General features: G+C 38.4%; 1 protein-coding gene across 1 annotated transcript; it reads right to left on the reverse strand.

Moving 5' to 3' along the window:
• Positions 1 to 863: 863 nt before the first annotated feature.
• LOC141436852 (tRNA endonuclease ANKZF1-like) lies at positions 864 to 18,118 on the reverse strand. The gene is made up of 12 exons (XM_074099929.1): positions 17,820 to 18,118; positions 16,345 to 16,554; positions 15,370 to 15,536; positions 12,501 to 12,630; positions 11,550 to 11,698; positions 8,585 to 8,807; positions 7,868 to 8,006; positions 7,365 to 7,686; positions 6,962 to 7,116; positions 6,176 to 6,317; positions 4,546 to 4,698; positions 864 to 2,813 (listed from the first exon to the last, which is right to left on the reverse strand). The coding sequence occupies exons 1-12, from the start codon at positions 17,941 to 17,943 to the stop codon at positions 2,673 to 2,675; spliced, it is 2,055 nt and encodes a 684-aa protein (XP_073956030.1). The 5' UTR covers positions 17,944 to 18,118; the 3' UTR covers positions 864 to 2,672.
• Between the last annotated feature and the right edge of the window lie 508 nt (positions 18,119 to 18,626).

The raw sequence follows: 18,626 nt of genomic DNA on the forward strand, positions 1-18,626 counted from the left end.
TGAGGGTGTCTTCTACAAAATTTTGTAGAGCGTACGCGCATAGAAAAGCTCATTCCTATTGTTGGTATTGTTATTTAGGAAAAAACAATACGTTTAGAAGTAGCTAAAAACGGATAAAGAGATTTCAAACATTAAAGAAACGCACATGTTTTTGCAGTAAAATTTATCACGCTTAAGATGCGCGATTTTTTTTTTAAGGAAAAAAAGGCGGTACTGATTTAGTATAAAAATATTTATTGCAGGAAAAGGATTAAATGGGTAGGTACAACAGTGGTATTGTTACTTTCATTAAAATAGTATAATAACAGAACAGTCCGAATACTTTTAAATATCAATAAATAATGGCGAAATTAATTTAATATTGTAAACAAAACTTTACAAAAAAATTGACAATTACACACAACATGAGACACATAATTACTGGTCCAAAAAAAGATACTTTTTATTTTTTTTAAAGATTCACCAAAATGTTAACGAGAAAAATGCTACATCCGGACAATATTCATCTTATACCGCGGCCACAGACCATTGACCAGCAAGCGAAAATATTTTTATCTTATTTTATTGAAGGATTAAGTGATTCACAATTAATTATTATCATCGATTACTTCTAGGTTGAACGGTGTACTCGTAACTATAGATAATTTGATGTAGTTACTTATACATCATTCATGTTCACGGGTGGATTAAGGTAATTGATCAATTGCGGGTTTACACCGAGCTTGGTCTACCCTCATTCTTTGACGCCAACTTTGTGCACTGTCGTTATTATTGGATTGTGTTCTCAATTAAAAATGGATTCAGTTACATCAGTCTTTCCCAATGTGGGCGATAACGCCCCCTTGTGTGGGCACTGGAGGCCTAGAGGGGGCGGTAAGGGGCTCAGAAAAAACTTCACCTTTGTGCCTTCATTAGGCGAGACTAATATGTTATTGAAGTTTTTAGGCGACAAAAAACAAAACCGGCCAAGAGCGTGTCGGACACGCCCGAATTAGGATTCCGTACCCATTACGAAAAAATTAAGTAATATTTTTCTAGGAAGGATTTCGTATTTTGTACGGAATATTCCAAGTTTAGGTACAGTCACCAGCATTAATATCTGCCACAGCGGAGCGTGAAAAAATATCTGACACGTCCTTCCGGCGCTAGAAATAGAGTCGTATCAGATATTTATGCACGCTTGTTGTGTCAGATATTGGTGCTGGTGACTGTACTTAGGTATATTTTATACCTTAGGCTGCTATTTACTCTTAAACTACTAATAATTCTCAAGAAAACTTAACCGTTATAGTTTTCCTTCTAAGTTTGATTAACTTACTACCATCCTGAATTTTTCCAATTTTTTCCACCCACCGGTTTAGATTTTAGAGGGGGGACGCTCGACTTTAATGAAAATTTGCACTTTAAAGTTGAATATTTTGCAAACGAATCACTGAGTCAACCCCAAACTACAAGATTAGATGAGAAAAAAAACACCCCTACTTTACGTCTATTGTAACTCTAAAAAAAACTTTTTTTAATTTTTTATTGAACCATTTTATCCGCATAGTTTACAATTTACATATATATTCGTGCAAAATTACAACTTCCTTTGATAGTGCCTGAGCAAAGCCGCGGACGGAATGACAGACAGACATGGCGAAACTATATAAGGGTTCCGTTTATGCCATTTTGGCTACGGAACCCTAAAAAAATTGGGGCGCTACAAAACAACTGATTTTCAAAGTGGGCGTCAAATGAAATAACTTTGGGAACCTCTGAGTTACATAAAAGTCACTGTGTAATACTACAAGGTACTCGAAATTTTTCTATTATTTTTCATAAGCAAATCATTGGATTACAGATATACCTAATATTCGTCAATTTGGAGCTCACAATTATACATAAAGGTCATCGCGGTCTGCAAAACTGACCAATTTAATTTCACAATTTCTATACCTTGGTTTAAATTAATACACTACGATTTGAAAACAGTTTATGTTCTACGCAACAGATTAGAAATCACAACACAGGGACTGTGATGTTCATGTTACTCCAAAAAATTTACATACGAAAAAGCTTTTAGAGGTAAAGCAATTTTTTGGTGACTATAAATGTAGATTTATATAGGTAGGTACATATCTGATTTTCATCTATATGGCTACGAATAAATAATAAGTCAGGAAGCGTAGCTCAAAACAAAATCCACACAAAAAGTGGCCATACTTTAAACCAACAACTTATGATTCAAATACGAATCAATTTCGAGGTTGCAAATTGACGCGCTTGTTGATTGGTTAAAATTCAGAAAAAAAGCAGGTATTGGTTTGGGCGCGTGGTGCAATGTCAGACGGCGCGCAGAACACGGTTTTTAAACCACGCCTTCTAGGACACGCAAGGCCATTTTTCTAACGCAATTACTATTCCTGACTTATTATTTATTCGAGCTATGTGGTAACAAACTTGATTGACAAACACATTTTCTAGCAGAATACATACAATTATAGGTAATTTTGCGATGAATTTTACTTAACTACTAAATAATGTTTTTCATACTTTTTGTTACTTCTCAGCGTATTTGCGACCAATACTCATGGTACACTATTAATATTGGTGTGTTTGTATTTTAATTGTACATGTTTTGAAATTTTACCAATTCAATGCATTTAAAAGACGTATACATAAAAATATCGCTACACACTCATTTGTAAAGGTCTTATATTTCTATGGTTCTGCAGGCAACGTATTGTACAAAACTTGTATGAATCATACTGGAACGCATCTTTCGGCAGTTGGTTGCCGCAGAGGAAACATCGAAGCTCATTGGCTTTTACCTTTAGAAGAAAACAAATCAATATCAAAGTTAGTACCCACAACAAAAAAACTTACACACATTTGGACCGCGTGTCATGGCGTCACAGAATTTTAATTTAAACTGCTTTGTTTTTTACTTACATCATTTTACTTTCAAAGCACAAGTTAGGGATGTCGCTTCCATATTGTTTACTAGCTTTTGCCCACGGCTCCGCCCGCGTGGTATTCGGTTATCGCGCGCTGTTCCCTCAGGAACTGTGCATTTTTCCGGAATAAAAAGTAGCCTATGTCACTCTCGGGCCCATAAACTACCTATCTCTATGCCAAAAATCACGTAAATCCGTTGCTCCGTTACGGCGTGAAAGACGGACAAACACACAAACACACTATCGCATTTATAATATTAGTATGGATGTGTGATTTCACACTTTTGTCTTTGGATATTTGTTGGAATTCTCGTGAGAAATTTGAAGCATAACATGTGAAATAACATTGTATAAAAATATAGTAGGTCGTGTTAACTGAGAGGGATATAATTGTTTGATTAATGATCGGGAAGTAATGTTTACTTAGGATATAGATAAAAAAACATGTTGTCTAGTCCTTGTTCCCAAACTGTGGTGCTAATGTATTGTAAGCAAAGTTATTGGTCTGATTAAAGGAAAAATCATCAAAAAACGATACAAAAAATATCTCCTCTTAAAATTATTAAGATGCCAAAAAGACGTTAAAAATGGTAAGAGCAATTTACAATAAAAATGCAACTGTCAGAAAATGAAAATTGTAATAGTACATTGTGTCTTAAGGGCGGTAAACAAGGAATTACGAACGAGAGTCTATTAGAAGCCCGAAGTCGAAGACTGAGGGCTTTAATGAGTCGATGTTCGTAATTCTAGTACCGCCCGTGCGACATACAATGTTTTTCATCACATTTGCGAGTAAAATTGTATATTTGTAAAAGAAAAACTAATATTTTTTCAAAAATTGCCGATACCGCTGACTACGCTCTTGGCAGCGCCAGCCTCCGCGCCGCCCTACCCCAGCCTGACCATGCGCCCGCCGTGCGCGCGCCGCGCTCCTGCACTACAGCACGACCAGCACGCCATGCAGTATCAAACTCACTTACCGACCTTGGGCTTCATGACAAGAAAATTAGTACGGCCAATGACTCATTTACCGACCACGGGTTTCATGACAAGCACATTAAGGTCGAGGGTTTTATTTGGGGCGTTGCAACCAAGGTAGCCTGCATGTTATGACACTGTTTACGAGCAAGTGTGATGAAAAAATATAAAAAAAAACCTGTTTTTACCACCATTTCCGGCATAAACAATACACGTCATAGTACTGCTGTGCACAGGCCTCCTCTCAGATTGAGATGACTAGTTTCCACGCTGGCCCAGTTCGGATTGGGAACTTCACTCACCCATTGAGCTCACAGGTGTACGCAGGTAGGAGAAAAAGCCACGGCACCCCAGTGGTTTGACATAATGGCCTCTTACGCAGAGGGTCGTGTGAAAGCCGGATTTTAGTGAGAAATTAGATTCGAAATTTAAGCCTTTCGCTAAAGGTAAACAGATACTAATTATGATTTTGATGATAATTTCTCACCAGATGACCCAATTGCTCATTTACCTCCCTCTCATAATAAAAAAAAAAGAAAAATATTTCCGACGTCTACTAGATTTTATTTTTAAATACCTACTTATAAAAAACTCTCCACGGATGTGATATGACTTGGTGTTTACTTACCTTCTCAGAGTCTGTGAGCTGCAAAAAATTGTTCGTCTTTATCTTCTCCACTTGCTTCTCCTTTTCTCTCTGCCGCTTTGCCTTCTTCTGTTGCGCCTTCTTCTCTTTCTCTTGTTCTAGAAGTTCCGGTGTTATCGGACCTGGGATTTGAGACTGTCAAAGAAAAAATATTGTACACCAACGTAATAATTATCTTGTGGAGTTTCTTGCCGGATTCTTCTCAACAGAGACCTTTCCGAACTGGTTGTAGATTTTCGACATTCAAAATCATAAGTCATAAGTGTTTGTTACAGCCTAAATTGAATAAAGATTATTTAGACTTTGACTCTAAACTTAGTTCAGCAGTTTTAACCCTTAAATGCATTATTATGCAGATCTACATCGCATATTTTAATGGCTCGTGGCTTTATATCGAAAAATTAATCCTACTGATAATATTATAAATGTAAAAGTTTGTTAAGAATGTTTGGAGATTTGGATGTTTGTTACTCAATCACGTCTAAACCGCTGAACCAATCTAGATGAAATTCGGTATACAGATAGTTTGAGTCCCGGGAAGGGACATAGGATAGTTTTTATCCCGGAAAATTTCATAGTTCTCGCTGGATAGCGATAAACGAATACTACGCGGCCGGAGTCGCGGGCTGTTGCCCTGTATTAATATAAAAAATATTAGGAAATTACACAAAAAAATCATGCATTAAAGTCTGTAAGTTGTTGTTTGCCATGTAGTTTCTTGCTTGCCATCAGATGGACCGAACGCGTTTGTCTACAATGCGATATTTTTTAAGCTAGTTTGTTTATTTTTTGGAATATAAAAGTCTATCACGAATAATTATTAGATTAGACACATTAAGTTATATATTTAGAACAGTTCTATCAGACCACATTTTTAATTTTCATTCAATTTTTATGGAATAATCGTGAAAAACTAACAAAAAGCAACGTTGCCAGCTCAGCAGGTATAAGCGCTCTTAAATTGAAAATGGTTGCAATATCAGGTTTTAGGTTCAGGCGCTTTGATATACGATTTTTTTTATGTAATAAACAGCAGACAAACGAGCAGACGGTTCCAATGTTGTTAAGTGATTAGATTACCGTCGCCCAAAAATGAAAATGACGACTCACAATTGACGTCCTCTTGGTTCGCTTCGCATATTCGGGCGAAAGAGAACGACTAAGCTTCACAACAAGGATGGCCAATAGACTTTTTAGGTGGGCAAATTTTTTGAAGTCCGAAACGGTACCTGGCCACCTCTTTCAACTACAAAAATTAGTCGTGCTAACAGCCGGCTGGCCGATCAACGCGTTTTGGCGGGCAAATTCAAATGCCTTGACCTTGACTTGGGGTTTGGCCCGCTTTGCTTTACAGAGATCCCCGTAACAAATAAGGGATAAGTCCGCCTTTGTACAAGTATCTTAAAGTTTGTCAGTTGTATTTTGTTAATTTTCTTTTGTACAATAAAGAGTTTACATACATACATACATACAAATTAATAAATATATACGAATAATAATTTCTCTATAAATGTAGTTACAAGATAGATCGATTGGATTGTTGTTTCTCTGATGTCATTCTGGTGAACTGTCATAAAAATGCTAAAACAATAACTGGTCCTATTATAGTTACCTTAGAATAGTTGTACTTGTCCGGATGCAATGCCTGGAATAACCGGAAGGCTATCCGGGTGTCCTGTTGCGGTGCCGCCGCGTAAGGAGTTTGCAGTTGGTTGTTCTTCAAACAAGGGTCTCCGCCGACGGACAGGATTTGACTAAAGGACATACATAACAGACGCTACGCTAGATGACGCGGTTTGCACGAAGTGGGTGGACGCCTATTGAAAAATAGAATGAGCAGCGCTAACTGTACGCGTACGACGGATTTTATCTGTACCCGGGCCGGCAGTCGTTACGCCCGCTCCGTGCACCCGCGCCAGCTAGCGTAAGCACTATAATACAATAAGGGGATTCTAGTAAAAAAAAATAGTTTAAATAGGTAACTAATAAAAAAAAACTTGACTGCTTTAAAAAACTTTAAACAAATCTTAAAACGATAAACAAGTCTAATGGTCTAAAACTCTGTTAAGTAACTACAACTTTAACAGTCGGAACCTATATTACTGGGAATTTTTGAGCTGTTCACGATTTTGAATGAGTCCTCACTGTTGAAGTTTAATTTACTTAACAAAGTTTTAAATTACTACACTTGTTTTGTTCCTTTTTAGTTTTATAAAATTATTTTTAAGGCTGTTGGTTTTTTTATGAGTATTTGTTTTTAATTCATACTCAGCTTTCATTTGATAAGTACCTACTCATATTGTAACAATTTAAAAAAGTTACAAATAGTCCCAAAAGCCCAATTGGTTCAATTCCATATTCCTACTGCATCTTGAGACTTAGCGTAATATAAACTTACGTGACCATCTCCGGTTTAGAAGCTATGGCGGCTTTATGCAGCGCAGTGTTGCCATCAACCGGATCTTTAATGTTGCACGCCTCCTCTAAGGAACCCTCCCACGTTTCCAAGATAGTCTCCAGGGAGTTCTCCTCGCCTGATATCAGTTTCCACATCTGAAAAACAGAAATTATGTCAAAATTTCAGTTTCAGGAAATAAAAAAAATTACGGGACAAACTATAACAAGGCGGGCCAAACCCAGGCCCACGGGACCCAAAGGCTAGAAGTAGTGACCCCGGCCGCCTGAGACTTAAAAATTTTGCCTACCTAGAATATCTTTTGGCCAGCTTTGACTGGCCTCTGGACTGAACTTTTTTATTTCTACAAAGTTAATCTGCCTCGTCATCGTCAGAAAGTACTTACCTTTTTCACATTACTAGCTATCTTCGGCGGCTGCTTCTTTTCTATCCCTCCTTTCTTCTCCTCCTTGTTGTCTTCTTTCTTTTTCCTCTTTTTCTTGACTTCTTTCTTTTCCTGTACTTTCTCTCCTTCACTATCGGAGCTAACGGGTCGTGCCACAATTACGTCATGTATTAAATCTTTGCGGGAGTTAGTGATGATGCCTTTAGAAGTCTGTTCGGAGAGCGTCTTTATCCATCCGACTGGTGTTTCGGAGTCAATGTAACAGGGCCCTTCGTCCTCGCTTGACAGCATTTGGGTGGGTAGGTCTCTGGGAGGGCGCTCTCTAAAATAGGAATGGTTACAATGTTAAAATAAATGTTTTTGTAAAATTGATTATTATCGCTAATTTTTGAAATTAATTGTAACTAGCTGCAATTGTCAAAAAATTTATTACGCAAATACATAATTATTGTGAATAGATTTTACTTACTACGGGTCAGTAGGTTAGTAAGATATGTTTTTACCTTGATTTTGCCCTGTCTATGGGTTTGCATGGGCTCTTCTGTGTCTTCTTTCCGCGCTCTATACTAGTGTCAGAGTTAGTTTTCGCCGGTGGCCTTGTTGTCGACGCTATTAAGGCTTTTTGGAAGAGTTCCATCGTATCTAAGTGGTTAAAAACAAAATCAAGTTATAGTAGCTTGCATTTTGTAAAAGACTTTTTCAAAAGAAACGTCAGGCATCACCATGATCTAACTGGAAATTAGGTTTTACGGCAGGGCAAAGTTGGGAAATGCAGCTCGTGGGCAAATTCCAGTCCGCGAAAGCATTAGTAAGTTTCTTAAGTTCCTTTATTTTTATTTGACGTGTATTGGGCATAACGAGAATGCCTTCTGACAAATATCCTATTTTTCTGTCTATCTGCCACAGAGTAACTAAAGCACTGGTGTAAAACTGTGAATCGTTCAAAGGGTAACTGGATGAAATACCTATAATGTTGTATGTCTGCTTCTCATCTAATATTATGTTCATCAACCATTTGTTTAACTCTTGACATCTGGCAAGAGCCTCATTCTTCTTAGGTATAATTGACAAATTACTAAAATTTTCAAGGGTAGATTGCAAAAGATTAGAAACCAACGAACTAAGGGGTACATGTGGGCAAAACCTCTCTGGGTCGAATTGTACACAAAACTGGTTCTACAAGGACTATCACTAGCATACAATAAGGTACACGTACTTACCATAGACCTCAACGCTAGCTACTGTCTCGTGTACCCTCTGTATCTCCTTATACGTGGGTTTCCTGGTGGGGAAGGGGAGCACCCTGATACGAGGGTCATCCTTGGAGAGGGGAGAGGTCTTCCCAAACAGGGCTCCCTGGTTGATAGGGCCGACGGCTCGGTACAGGATTATGGAGCACCCCGCTAGATCCTCGGCCCAGCTAGATATGATGTCTTGTACGTGCTAGAAAAGATACGTAAGTTATGATTTTATCTTCATGGCTTGTGCCCGTGGCTTTGCCCACATAGCGGCAAAAATCTGGCCCTAAAATGTATCCAGTAATAGGTAATTTTGAATTAATAAAAACTACATAAATATACCTAACTATAAAAAGAAAACACCATCTAAGAGGCCCTCCTGCGGCATAGACCCCAGCACACTGGCGGTATTACCTCTCTGTACAGTCAGAGAAACTCGCTGGGAGAGGTAAGCGCCAGCTCTGGGGTCTCCTGAGGTCTCTATCAGCCGGGACGACAATGCCCCTATTTTTATTTATTTTATTTCCTATCATATTGTTGTATCTTATGTTGTGGATAAATTATACAGGGTGGAATTCGACGAGGGACCTTTGCGGAACTGGCAGATAGTTCAACCTTAGCACTATATTTCTCCCATAGAAACTATGGAAATATATGTTACCGTTTTCAAGTTATAGCCTTTTAAACATTCATACCAAAAACTACTTTGTGCCAACCCTAAACAGGTGGCTGGGTCAATGTTCTTACTTGTAAACAATCTTTAGACGTCAGGATATTACGTTAATGTGTTGCCATTTGTCCCACAGATTTGTCCATTCTTAGGTCTGCGTGCAACGCTAAAAAAATCGTTGCAGGATTGGCAGAGGTGATTGTCTCTGGAGTATTTATGTAATTTCTTAGTTAATTAATAATTATAACCACAACAAATAACTCACATGACATGACATGACATTGACATTCACTCGAATGTACTCAATCGTCATAAACAATTAAAGAAGATAGTAACCTCTTTCATCATAAATAAAATGTCTCTCTTTACCTACCTAAACTGATAAAAAGGTTTTAGTTCGTTAACTCGCTTCATCAAATTATTTTCGAATGAATTGAAATTGTTCCCTGGTTGATCAGCAATTCATACAATAAGCTGTCCTTGTTTTTTATTTTATTTTGGTTATCGTCAAAAAATTTAATACTTAACATATTTGGCGGATATTGCACTAAAGTTGTAGTAATAGGTTGTCATAGGACTCTTCATTCGCCGAGCCGAGATAGAATCAATGCATTTTTTACAACTATCGAAACTCTTTGCATGATTGAAAATCGATCATAAACATATCATAAATATGATGTTTGAAATGAAATTGACATTTAAGTTCATAGATGAGAGTGTGTATACTGCTTCCTATACATGCCTTTGTTAGATGCACGTGGATATTTAAATTTGCTCATGTTATACGCGAGCTGCAATTATCATGCGGCTGAAGCTTGACGACGTTACAGGGAAACATAGGTCGTAGGACAATTTTACGTGCTTTTGATCGTGTCGCCAACAATCAGCCCGTTGTACCAAGAACAGCTCAGGACGATCAACGTGGAGGACCCGTTATTCGTCTTGCGGCTAGACTTGAAGAAAGAATACTGCGGTATTTTGAGCGGAATCCAAGAAAAAGTTCGAGATCAGCTGGTCGACATTTCTAAATAAGTCATACCGCAGTACTAAAAGTTCTTAAACGTGCCCGCCTTCACCCTTACAAAATACAGAGGGTTGAAGCTTTATTGCCGGTGGCTATTGCAAAAAACAGTGGAAGAACGTGATTTTATCAGGCATATTATTTGGAGCGATGAAAGCGGTTTACTAAACGAAATGCAATACTGCGGACGAAATGAAACAAAGGTTGATTGCTGCCTTCGACAATCTTCGTAGACAAAATCGTGAAGAGCAGACATTATCGCATGTGCACCGACCGACATTCTCAGGCACGGGCTGCAGCGTGTATTATTAGACACGGAGGAACATTTGAACACCGTATGTAAACATTGTAATAAAGTAACTGATATTCGTATTTTTGCATTTTATTTGATTTATTTGACTTTTACGTGTCATTTTTACATCAGTACGATGACAACAACTCTCGGAAATAAACGAAATATCCCGAGTTTTCCCGACGGCGATTCCTTAATCTAGCCATCTTGCCGTTATGTGCAAATGCAATATAGGGTTATCACCATGGTTAAAAATGAGTGAATTTTGTGTATTTTTTTTTTACTTTGTTTAAGTATCTAAACATTATAAATCGACTGTGTATCACTCAAACGATGCAATATCTCTGCAAAGGTCCCTCGTCGAAATCCACCCTGTATATTAGCGTTAATGGTAATTTTGAATGTACGGTGGGCCAAATTTTATGCCGCTGAGTATATTAATTAAGCACCTGTTTGGAAGGTATGAGTCAAAAATAAAAAAACCGGCCAAGAGCGTGTCAAACAAGCCCAAAATAGGGTTCCGTAGCCATTACGAAAAATATTACTTAATTTTTATAATTTAATTTACTTTATTACTTAAGTTTTAGTAACCCCCTAATAGTTTTAAAAGACCTATCCAACGATACCCCACAGGTTGGATGAGAAAAAAAAATCACCCCCACTCTATGTCTATGGGAGGTACCCTGAAATTTTTTTTTTACGAAATAGCCATGTTTGAATCGGTCACAAAACTAGTGGATGCACCCAGTATCACCTTTTTATCATTTTCTTTATTGTAAACAACCACAGAAACAATATTTCCTATTCGATGGCCATCTTGAAACTGAAAGGCCAATCGCTAAACAACCGCGGTATCTGAATAGTACACATTTTTGCGTTTCAAACCGTGCGGGGATCGCGCGATTTTGAAACCACGCGGTTCCCACCAGTGTGAACGCGCTCTTAGGTGCTTCACTCAGCTCACCTCTATGAACTGCGCCTGATTGTATCTCCGGAGGCTGGCTCCGGCGGACTTTGGCGCGTTGCCGTGCTGGTCCCGCGAGGCCTGCGCCTGCCCCTGCCCTCGCCGCGTCACATACGAGTGGTGCGTCTTGTGGATCACCGCGGCGCCTCCTACACCACACACAATATATCGTACGAGTAAGGCAAGGGCCGGCAATAGGCGGACCGCGAAAGGCCTAGCCTCGGACCGCCAAGTGTCTTTGAATATAGGTATTTATCTACGTTACTTATTTAGGTACGTTACTTATTTGCATATAAATAAATAATACTTTATCACAAAAAAAAGTTCTAGACCTTGATAAAATTTTAAACAACATTCTCGGACCCTTCTTAAAAGTAATTGTCTACCCCTGTCGAGAACATCCCTATTCCTCCATGACTCATCTCCTAAGTACGCTTTTAGTATAACATTGCAAACATTTTTCTGAGCAAGTACAGATCTGTTCACTCGCAAAGGCGCGCCACTCCACATTTTATAATTGTAGTTGTAAACGTATCCGTAAGAAAAGTCTATGTGTGCGTAGCTCGAACGTATCCTCAGTCGCAAGCGTACCGTCAGTCACGCACACTGAAACTAAGACATTGTGTAGGTACGTGGTGCACATTGATAATTAGCTGTGGAGGGGCGCGCCTTCGTGAGTGAACAGATCTGTATAATAATATCCCTGTACCACTACCATCAGAATTACCCCGTAATACCCGTGGAGAATTGTAAATCGCCTCTACAAATAATTTACGCCGCCGCTATCGAGTACGGTCACTGTAAATTCATGGTAGTGGTACTGACGTCTCCTGCGTTGTCCTGGGACAGAATAACAACACTAAAATGTTGATTGACCCCCCAGGAAGCTGGTTCCAACTTGCGGCACTTCCCATTCCTATTCTAATCGCGGTCGGATATAGTGGCAATGACCTGAGAAGACAGCGCCGGCGAAGTGTCCCCCGGAGACCATGAACACGGCCCAGCGCTGGAAGCCCGGCGTGGCGAGCCGCGAGCACCGCTTAATCCAAGCGCGCCCGTCCCCGTCCGTCGATAACTCCTCCTATAGGGGATAATAGTACATTGTGTCTTAAGGGCGGTAAATAAGGAATTACGAACGAGAGTCTCTTTAATGAGTCGATGTTCGTAATTCTGGTACCGCCCGTGCGACATACAATGTTTTTCATCACATTTGCTAGTCAAATTGTATATTTGTAAAACAAAAACTAATATTCTTTAAATAATTGCCGATACCGCTGACTACGCTCTTGGCAGAGCCAGCTCCCCGCCGACGCAGCATGTGCACGACGTGCGCGCGCCGCGCTACTGCAGGCGCTCCTGCACGCCAAGCAGTAATAAACTCATTTACTGACCTTGGGCTTCATAACAAGAAAATTAGTAGGTACGGGCAATGACTCATTTACCGACCACGGGTTTCATGACAAGCACATTAAGGTCGAGGGTTTTATTTGGGGGATTTCAACCAAGGTAGCCTGCATGTTACGATTACGACACTGTTCACGAGCAAGTGTGATGAAAATATGAGTTGCAATAACAGAATCAATAATAGAGAATCATTTCACCTTGATCAATAGAATAAGGTACTTAATACATATACTTGGAAGAGCGGTATCTCTCAACACAGCTTTTCTCTTTTAACTTAAGCTTGAAACGCACTGGCAGCGGTGGCGGACTGGCGCGGCGCATCGCGGAGGCGGTACTGGTTGTAATATTCGAGCGAACATGAAAGAGTCCGCATAGAATACCGCGCGGGAAATAAGCGTGGCGCGGTATATGCGGGCTCGTTCATGTTAGTTCTAATATTAGAACCGGTACCACCTTCGCGCCGCGCGTGCTGCTCCACCACCGCTGTCAGTACGTTTGAAGCTTTATTTTTTTTTATCAAGCGAGCAAACTTCATCCATCGTACTTTATCGGACAATTTCGTATTTATCGTTCTCTGAGAGAGCTAGCTTTAAGAACTCATCGCGATCGTACAGCCGTATTTTTTTTATTTAGACATTTGACACTAAGGGGCTGATTCACCATCCATTGATTGGCGTTAACCGACGGTTAAATGTGATGCCGTCTCCGTCTATTCGAACAAAACAAATAGAGACGGCATCACACCTAACCGCCAGTTAAGTTAACACTAATCAATAGATGGTGAAACAGCCCCTAAATTATGCATATTAATAGATGTGAAAATGACGCTCATTTAATACAATAATTGATTGTCACTTCGGCTGCCGCCATATTCCAACTGAGATCCGACTTTTCCAGATGGAAAATTATAATGCACTACCATCCGTACTTCATTATTTTCCCAGTTCCATCTCGCCAATGAAGTTAACAGCTAAAAAAAACCGTTGGTGGTACAGTGGTGGTACATGACATCTACGCTAGTGCTGCTAAAGCCACTACCAGCACTCTTCAGCATTGGACAATATCAACATTGCTGAAATGGCAATCTGCAGCAGGTCATATATGTATGCCGCAGAACTGGGGGGCTACTACGAAATTCGAAAAATCGAATTTCGTATCGGACCGTCCCTCTCACTCTCCTATTACTTAAATAGTTATTTGTGTCACAAGGGAGCAAAATGACTTACGGCGAGGTAGTCCGAAATGTAGCGAAGAATTCTACAATAGAATCCTGAGTGTAGCGAGAGATTCTAAAGTAGAATCCTGAGCGTAACGAGGGATTCGAGTGTTAACGCCCAAGATTAAAATAATTTTACTCCCGAGTGACTCATACCTACAACTTTTCACACCGAGTATAACGAAAATTGAAATTAAACAATTATAAATATAATTAAAGAGCAACCAGCATAGAAATTAGCGTAGTTTTACAATTATCAACTTCAAAAAATTGCTTTTGCACAGAAAAGTTGCAATTTGAGCCCTCTCGTTAGGGAGGAAAAGTTACTTTTCTGAATGAGAAATAATAATACAAGCGTCCCGGCGCCCGGCAACATACGAATTTCGAATTTTGTACTTCGTAGTGGGTACATATAGGGTCTGATACCGCCACTGGCCGACCAGTTCTTGAATGAAAACCGCGTGTCAAAATACGTAACGTAGGGCGCTCTAGGTGTCAGCTGGGTGGGGCGATGATATTGGTAGCACAACAAATGACGACAGAGGAAGATCGAGCTCAGTGTAGCGTGCCATTGCCATGTTAAAAGCCTATTATGAACAACAGTGGATTGACAGGTTGATGATGTAATGACATATGGATATCAATATGAACCAGGGCTTTAAATACCGTTAAAAAGTGGTAACGTTACCAACTGTCAAACCGATTTAACGTTAAATGATAATTAACGTTAAACGATTTACCGTTACTTATACAACTTTTTACCGGTATAATAAATGGTAACGTTATCAGCTAGTCATTAAATTAACGTTAATTCAAAAGTATCGTTAAATCATTTTAACGGTATTTATATTACTATTTACCGGTAAGTTTGGGTAACGTTAAATGGCAGATTATCCTCATTTATCGAGCGGGTATGCACGCGCTAAATTGGCAACACTCGAAAGCATAGCAAAAATTACCGATAGTGTTACTTCGGTATCGTTATAATAATGTAAATTGGGTAACGTTAACAAGCCCTACAATGTAAAGTAAATTTACCGGTAAAAATAACGGTAATTAGGTTACGTTAAATAATGTTAAGTTATCAATTAACGTTAAATTTTAATACCGGTACTAGGTATTTTTTATGATTTTTACCGTTATTTAACGTTACTAATAGTGTGAATTTGGTAACGTTAACAAGCCCTGATATGAACTTGCCTTCTTATGATGAAGCACGCATCTATAGATACAGAAGACCTGTCCCCGGCCGTTGGTAAAGAAGGCTTTACAGTGGCGAGTAGCTGCGGCGAACAAGTCTGTGGCGGGGCCACTGGTGCCCTCAGTCTCGGAGTCGCTGCCAGACACGCTGGAGTTGTCATCTGCATCTGGGGAAAAAAAGGTAGTAGATCCATGGCCCGTTTGAACACCCATAAGTGTCTGATATCCTATGTAACAGATATCTATGATGCCATTCGGGTAGTTTGTTACAGTAATTAACAATAAAATAACAGGTACTAAAATATTCTGCTACATTTGGGATTGTCCAAATTACCGCATGGATGTTGTTACGCTAAGGGGCTGTTTCACCGTCCATTGATTACTGTTAACTGATGGTTAAATGTGATGCCGTCTCTATTTGTTTTGTTCGAATAGACGGAGACGTCATCACATTTAACCGTCAGTTAACACTAGTCAATGGATGGTGAAACAGCCCCTAAAAGTATCCAACCCAGCAACTTACTACTACATTGCTTATGTTGCTAAAGAAGAGAATCTAGAACCAAAATAGAAATTAACTTTTTTTTTTTTTTTTTTTTATTATATTATATTTCAGGGTGACATTGAATTTTTCCTCTTTAAACGTTTATAAGAATGATTTTAACTAAATTTATGTTTGTATTGTTTATTTTTGGTTCTCACCCGAGTACCAAACACTGAAGCTACCTTACAACGGCCAACCGATAGTGTCTTTTTCAACCTCAACATTGGCGGAATCATCGATAGGTAGTTTAGATGGAGCTATATTTTTTCCAAAAGTTTAATTGAATTATAAGAATGATTACACATTTTTTGCCATAAATGAACATGGTGTTTCTCTATTTGGGCTATATGGGAAAGCCAATGATATAGGAGCTACAGGGAAAGCTTTACCTTTATAGCTTTATGCAAGCTATATGAGTATGTAATCGGTACCTTGTCTGGAGGTGAACTGTCTCAGCGTAAGTGGTAATTTGCCAAACAGCTTCCTCTTTAAGTTGTGAGTGTGCCAGTGGTTCTTGTAATGTGCCGTCTGCTGCTGCCGGGACTCAAAGGGGCCGACTCCGCAGCACGAGCAGCAGTTACCATTGGCAGGGCCGCTGAGACTCAGAAGATTGAGGCGCTTGATTACACTGGCTTCATCCACTGTTAAAATAAAATGTAGATTAAAAATATATATTAGCACAATACTAATCTCTCCCAATGTTAGTACCTTATATTATAACAGTAAAAAAAAAACATTCATTTCAAGTAAACTTATAGAAATTGTACAGGTACTATTTAGAAAAACCTACTATTATAAAAAAATTAAAAAAAAAAACAAAAAACCTGACTGCCATAAAACTAAAAGAATAAAAATAAGTCTAGTGGTCTAGAACTCTGCTAAGTAGCTAATTTAAAGTTAACCAGTGGGGACCCATTTAAATCATGACCACCTCAAAAATTCTTAGTAATGGGTCCCGACTGTTTAACCTGAAATTTAGCTACTTAGCAGTTCTAAACCACTAGACTTATTTTTTTCCTTTTAGTTTTTACGGCAATCAGGGTTTTTGATTTTTTTAAATTTTATGTTTTATTTTGTATTTTTTATTTATATTACTGTGAAAATGGTATATTAACCCCGTATATTATGAATGGGCTAATTATTAGCTTTCATTTGATACCCATATTGTTACAATACAAAAAAAATTTCATTCCTCCGCCATGTTTTTGCCGACGCCATATTGAAATATTATATAGCCTATGACACTCGTACAGTAATGACAAATACAGATACCTCATATGTTAAAATCCTTTCAGCTGTTTCGGCTCCAGCGAGGTCCAAAGAAATGGACATACATACATACATAAGCTCGAAAAACATAACCCTCCTTCAGGCAGTCAGGTAAAAAGAAAGGGTGATATAGTTATTTACTTTAACATTTTAACTACAATTAATATTTTATTTGTCTCATGGTATATATGTGTGCCAGTCACAGGTACCAGCAACAACACAGAAGTATAGGCAGTCCCTATCATAATAAGAATGTTGTTGGGGCCAGCCCACTTAGGTATAGTAATTTTATTGGTCACTAAAATAATTTTCTTTTTATAAAAAAAAATTCAATAAAATTAATCCAATAAAAAAGTGACGGTATAGAAAATTTAGTATTAAGCTTAATTGCAAAAGAATCTAATTGGGTATGCGAAATAATATTATATCATTTAATTCATAAAAGATGAGTTTAATTACTAAATTTGATTGATAATTTTAATTCCACAATAGTATGGTAGTATCATTAATTAACTGCATCATTAGGATACAATAACTTATATATAGTCATCACAAAGGCATCGTATAGGTTATGTTGAAATCAGCAACCCGTGAAAAAGCTGAGATTTCATAATTATACTAGCTTTTAACTACATACCGACTTGGTGAGACTCTGTAAGCATGCATGCTGCAACTTTTACACCCTTTAGCAATTGTTCAAAGTTGTCCAATTCATATATTTTCACCGTTTTTGTCACGACATACTCCGTTTTCGCAGCCATACTGAACTCACGAAAATTGAGTTTAATTTGACTCAAATGTTATAATTAATAATTATGCAGGTAATGCTGAAGAGTCACATCACATGTTCACGGCGTGCGTGAAATAATACGCTAATGGGTTTTTATGCAAAATATTATGCAATTTAGTAGGACCTATAAACATATGTTTTTGACATTATGGCTGGCTGACGCAGTTAAGGCGTTTTTGATTCAGTGCTAGTAAATTATTTAATCTAAACTATAAACATCTGAATTACATATCAGAAAAACATTTTAATTAAATACAAGGAAGTTGCGACATAAGTAATATTTTTGCTTTCTTTTGTTCAGTTTTGTAAATTTTGCAAAAGAAAAATAAATCCATCTCAGCGTGTGCTGCCACCTACTAGTTTACGAGATCAATACATAGTTGACCAACTGGCGCTTTGCTTTCATTACGTACTACTCGCTAATAGATGGCAGATGCAAAGATATTAAACATTAAATTTGCTAGTGACTAAGAGATGGCGCTAATATATAAAACGGCGCATATAAGACAATATCAAAACAAATGAATAATAAAAAAAAACATACAGTCGAATGAGGGCTATCGCGTATGAATTCGCCGCTAGAAGCGCTAGAGTAGCGTGAGGTCTACGAAATGACAAATCTCAAGTTTATGGGTGAGCTACGCAGGTTTATTT

This window comes from Choristoneura fumiferana, chromosome 17 (assembly GCF_025370935.1).
Source record: "Choristoneura fumiferana chromosome 17, NRCan_CFum_1, whole genome shotgun sequence".
NCBI classification, from domain to species: Eukaryota; Metazoa; Arthropoda; class Insecta; order Lepidoptera; family Tortricidae; genus Choristoneura; species Choristoneura fumiferana.

Bases quoted from the DNA above. Each gene is read 5' to 3' on its own strand.
- LOC141436852 (XM_074099929.1), bottom strand. From the start codon at position 17,943: ATGGCTGCGAAAACGGAGTATGTCGTGACAAAAACGGTGAAAATATAT. The intron at 8,007-8,584 runs GTAAGTACGTGT...TTAACCACTTAG, and splicing joins AGCTAGCGTTGAGGTCTATG to ATACGATGGAACTCTTCCAA. The intron at 4,699-6,175 runs GTAACTATAATA...TTTCTTTGACAG, and splicing joins ACAAGTACAACTATTCTAAG to TCTCAAATCCCAGGTCCGAT.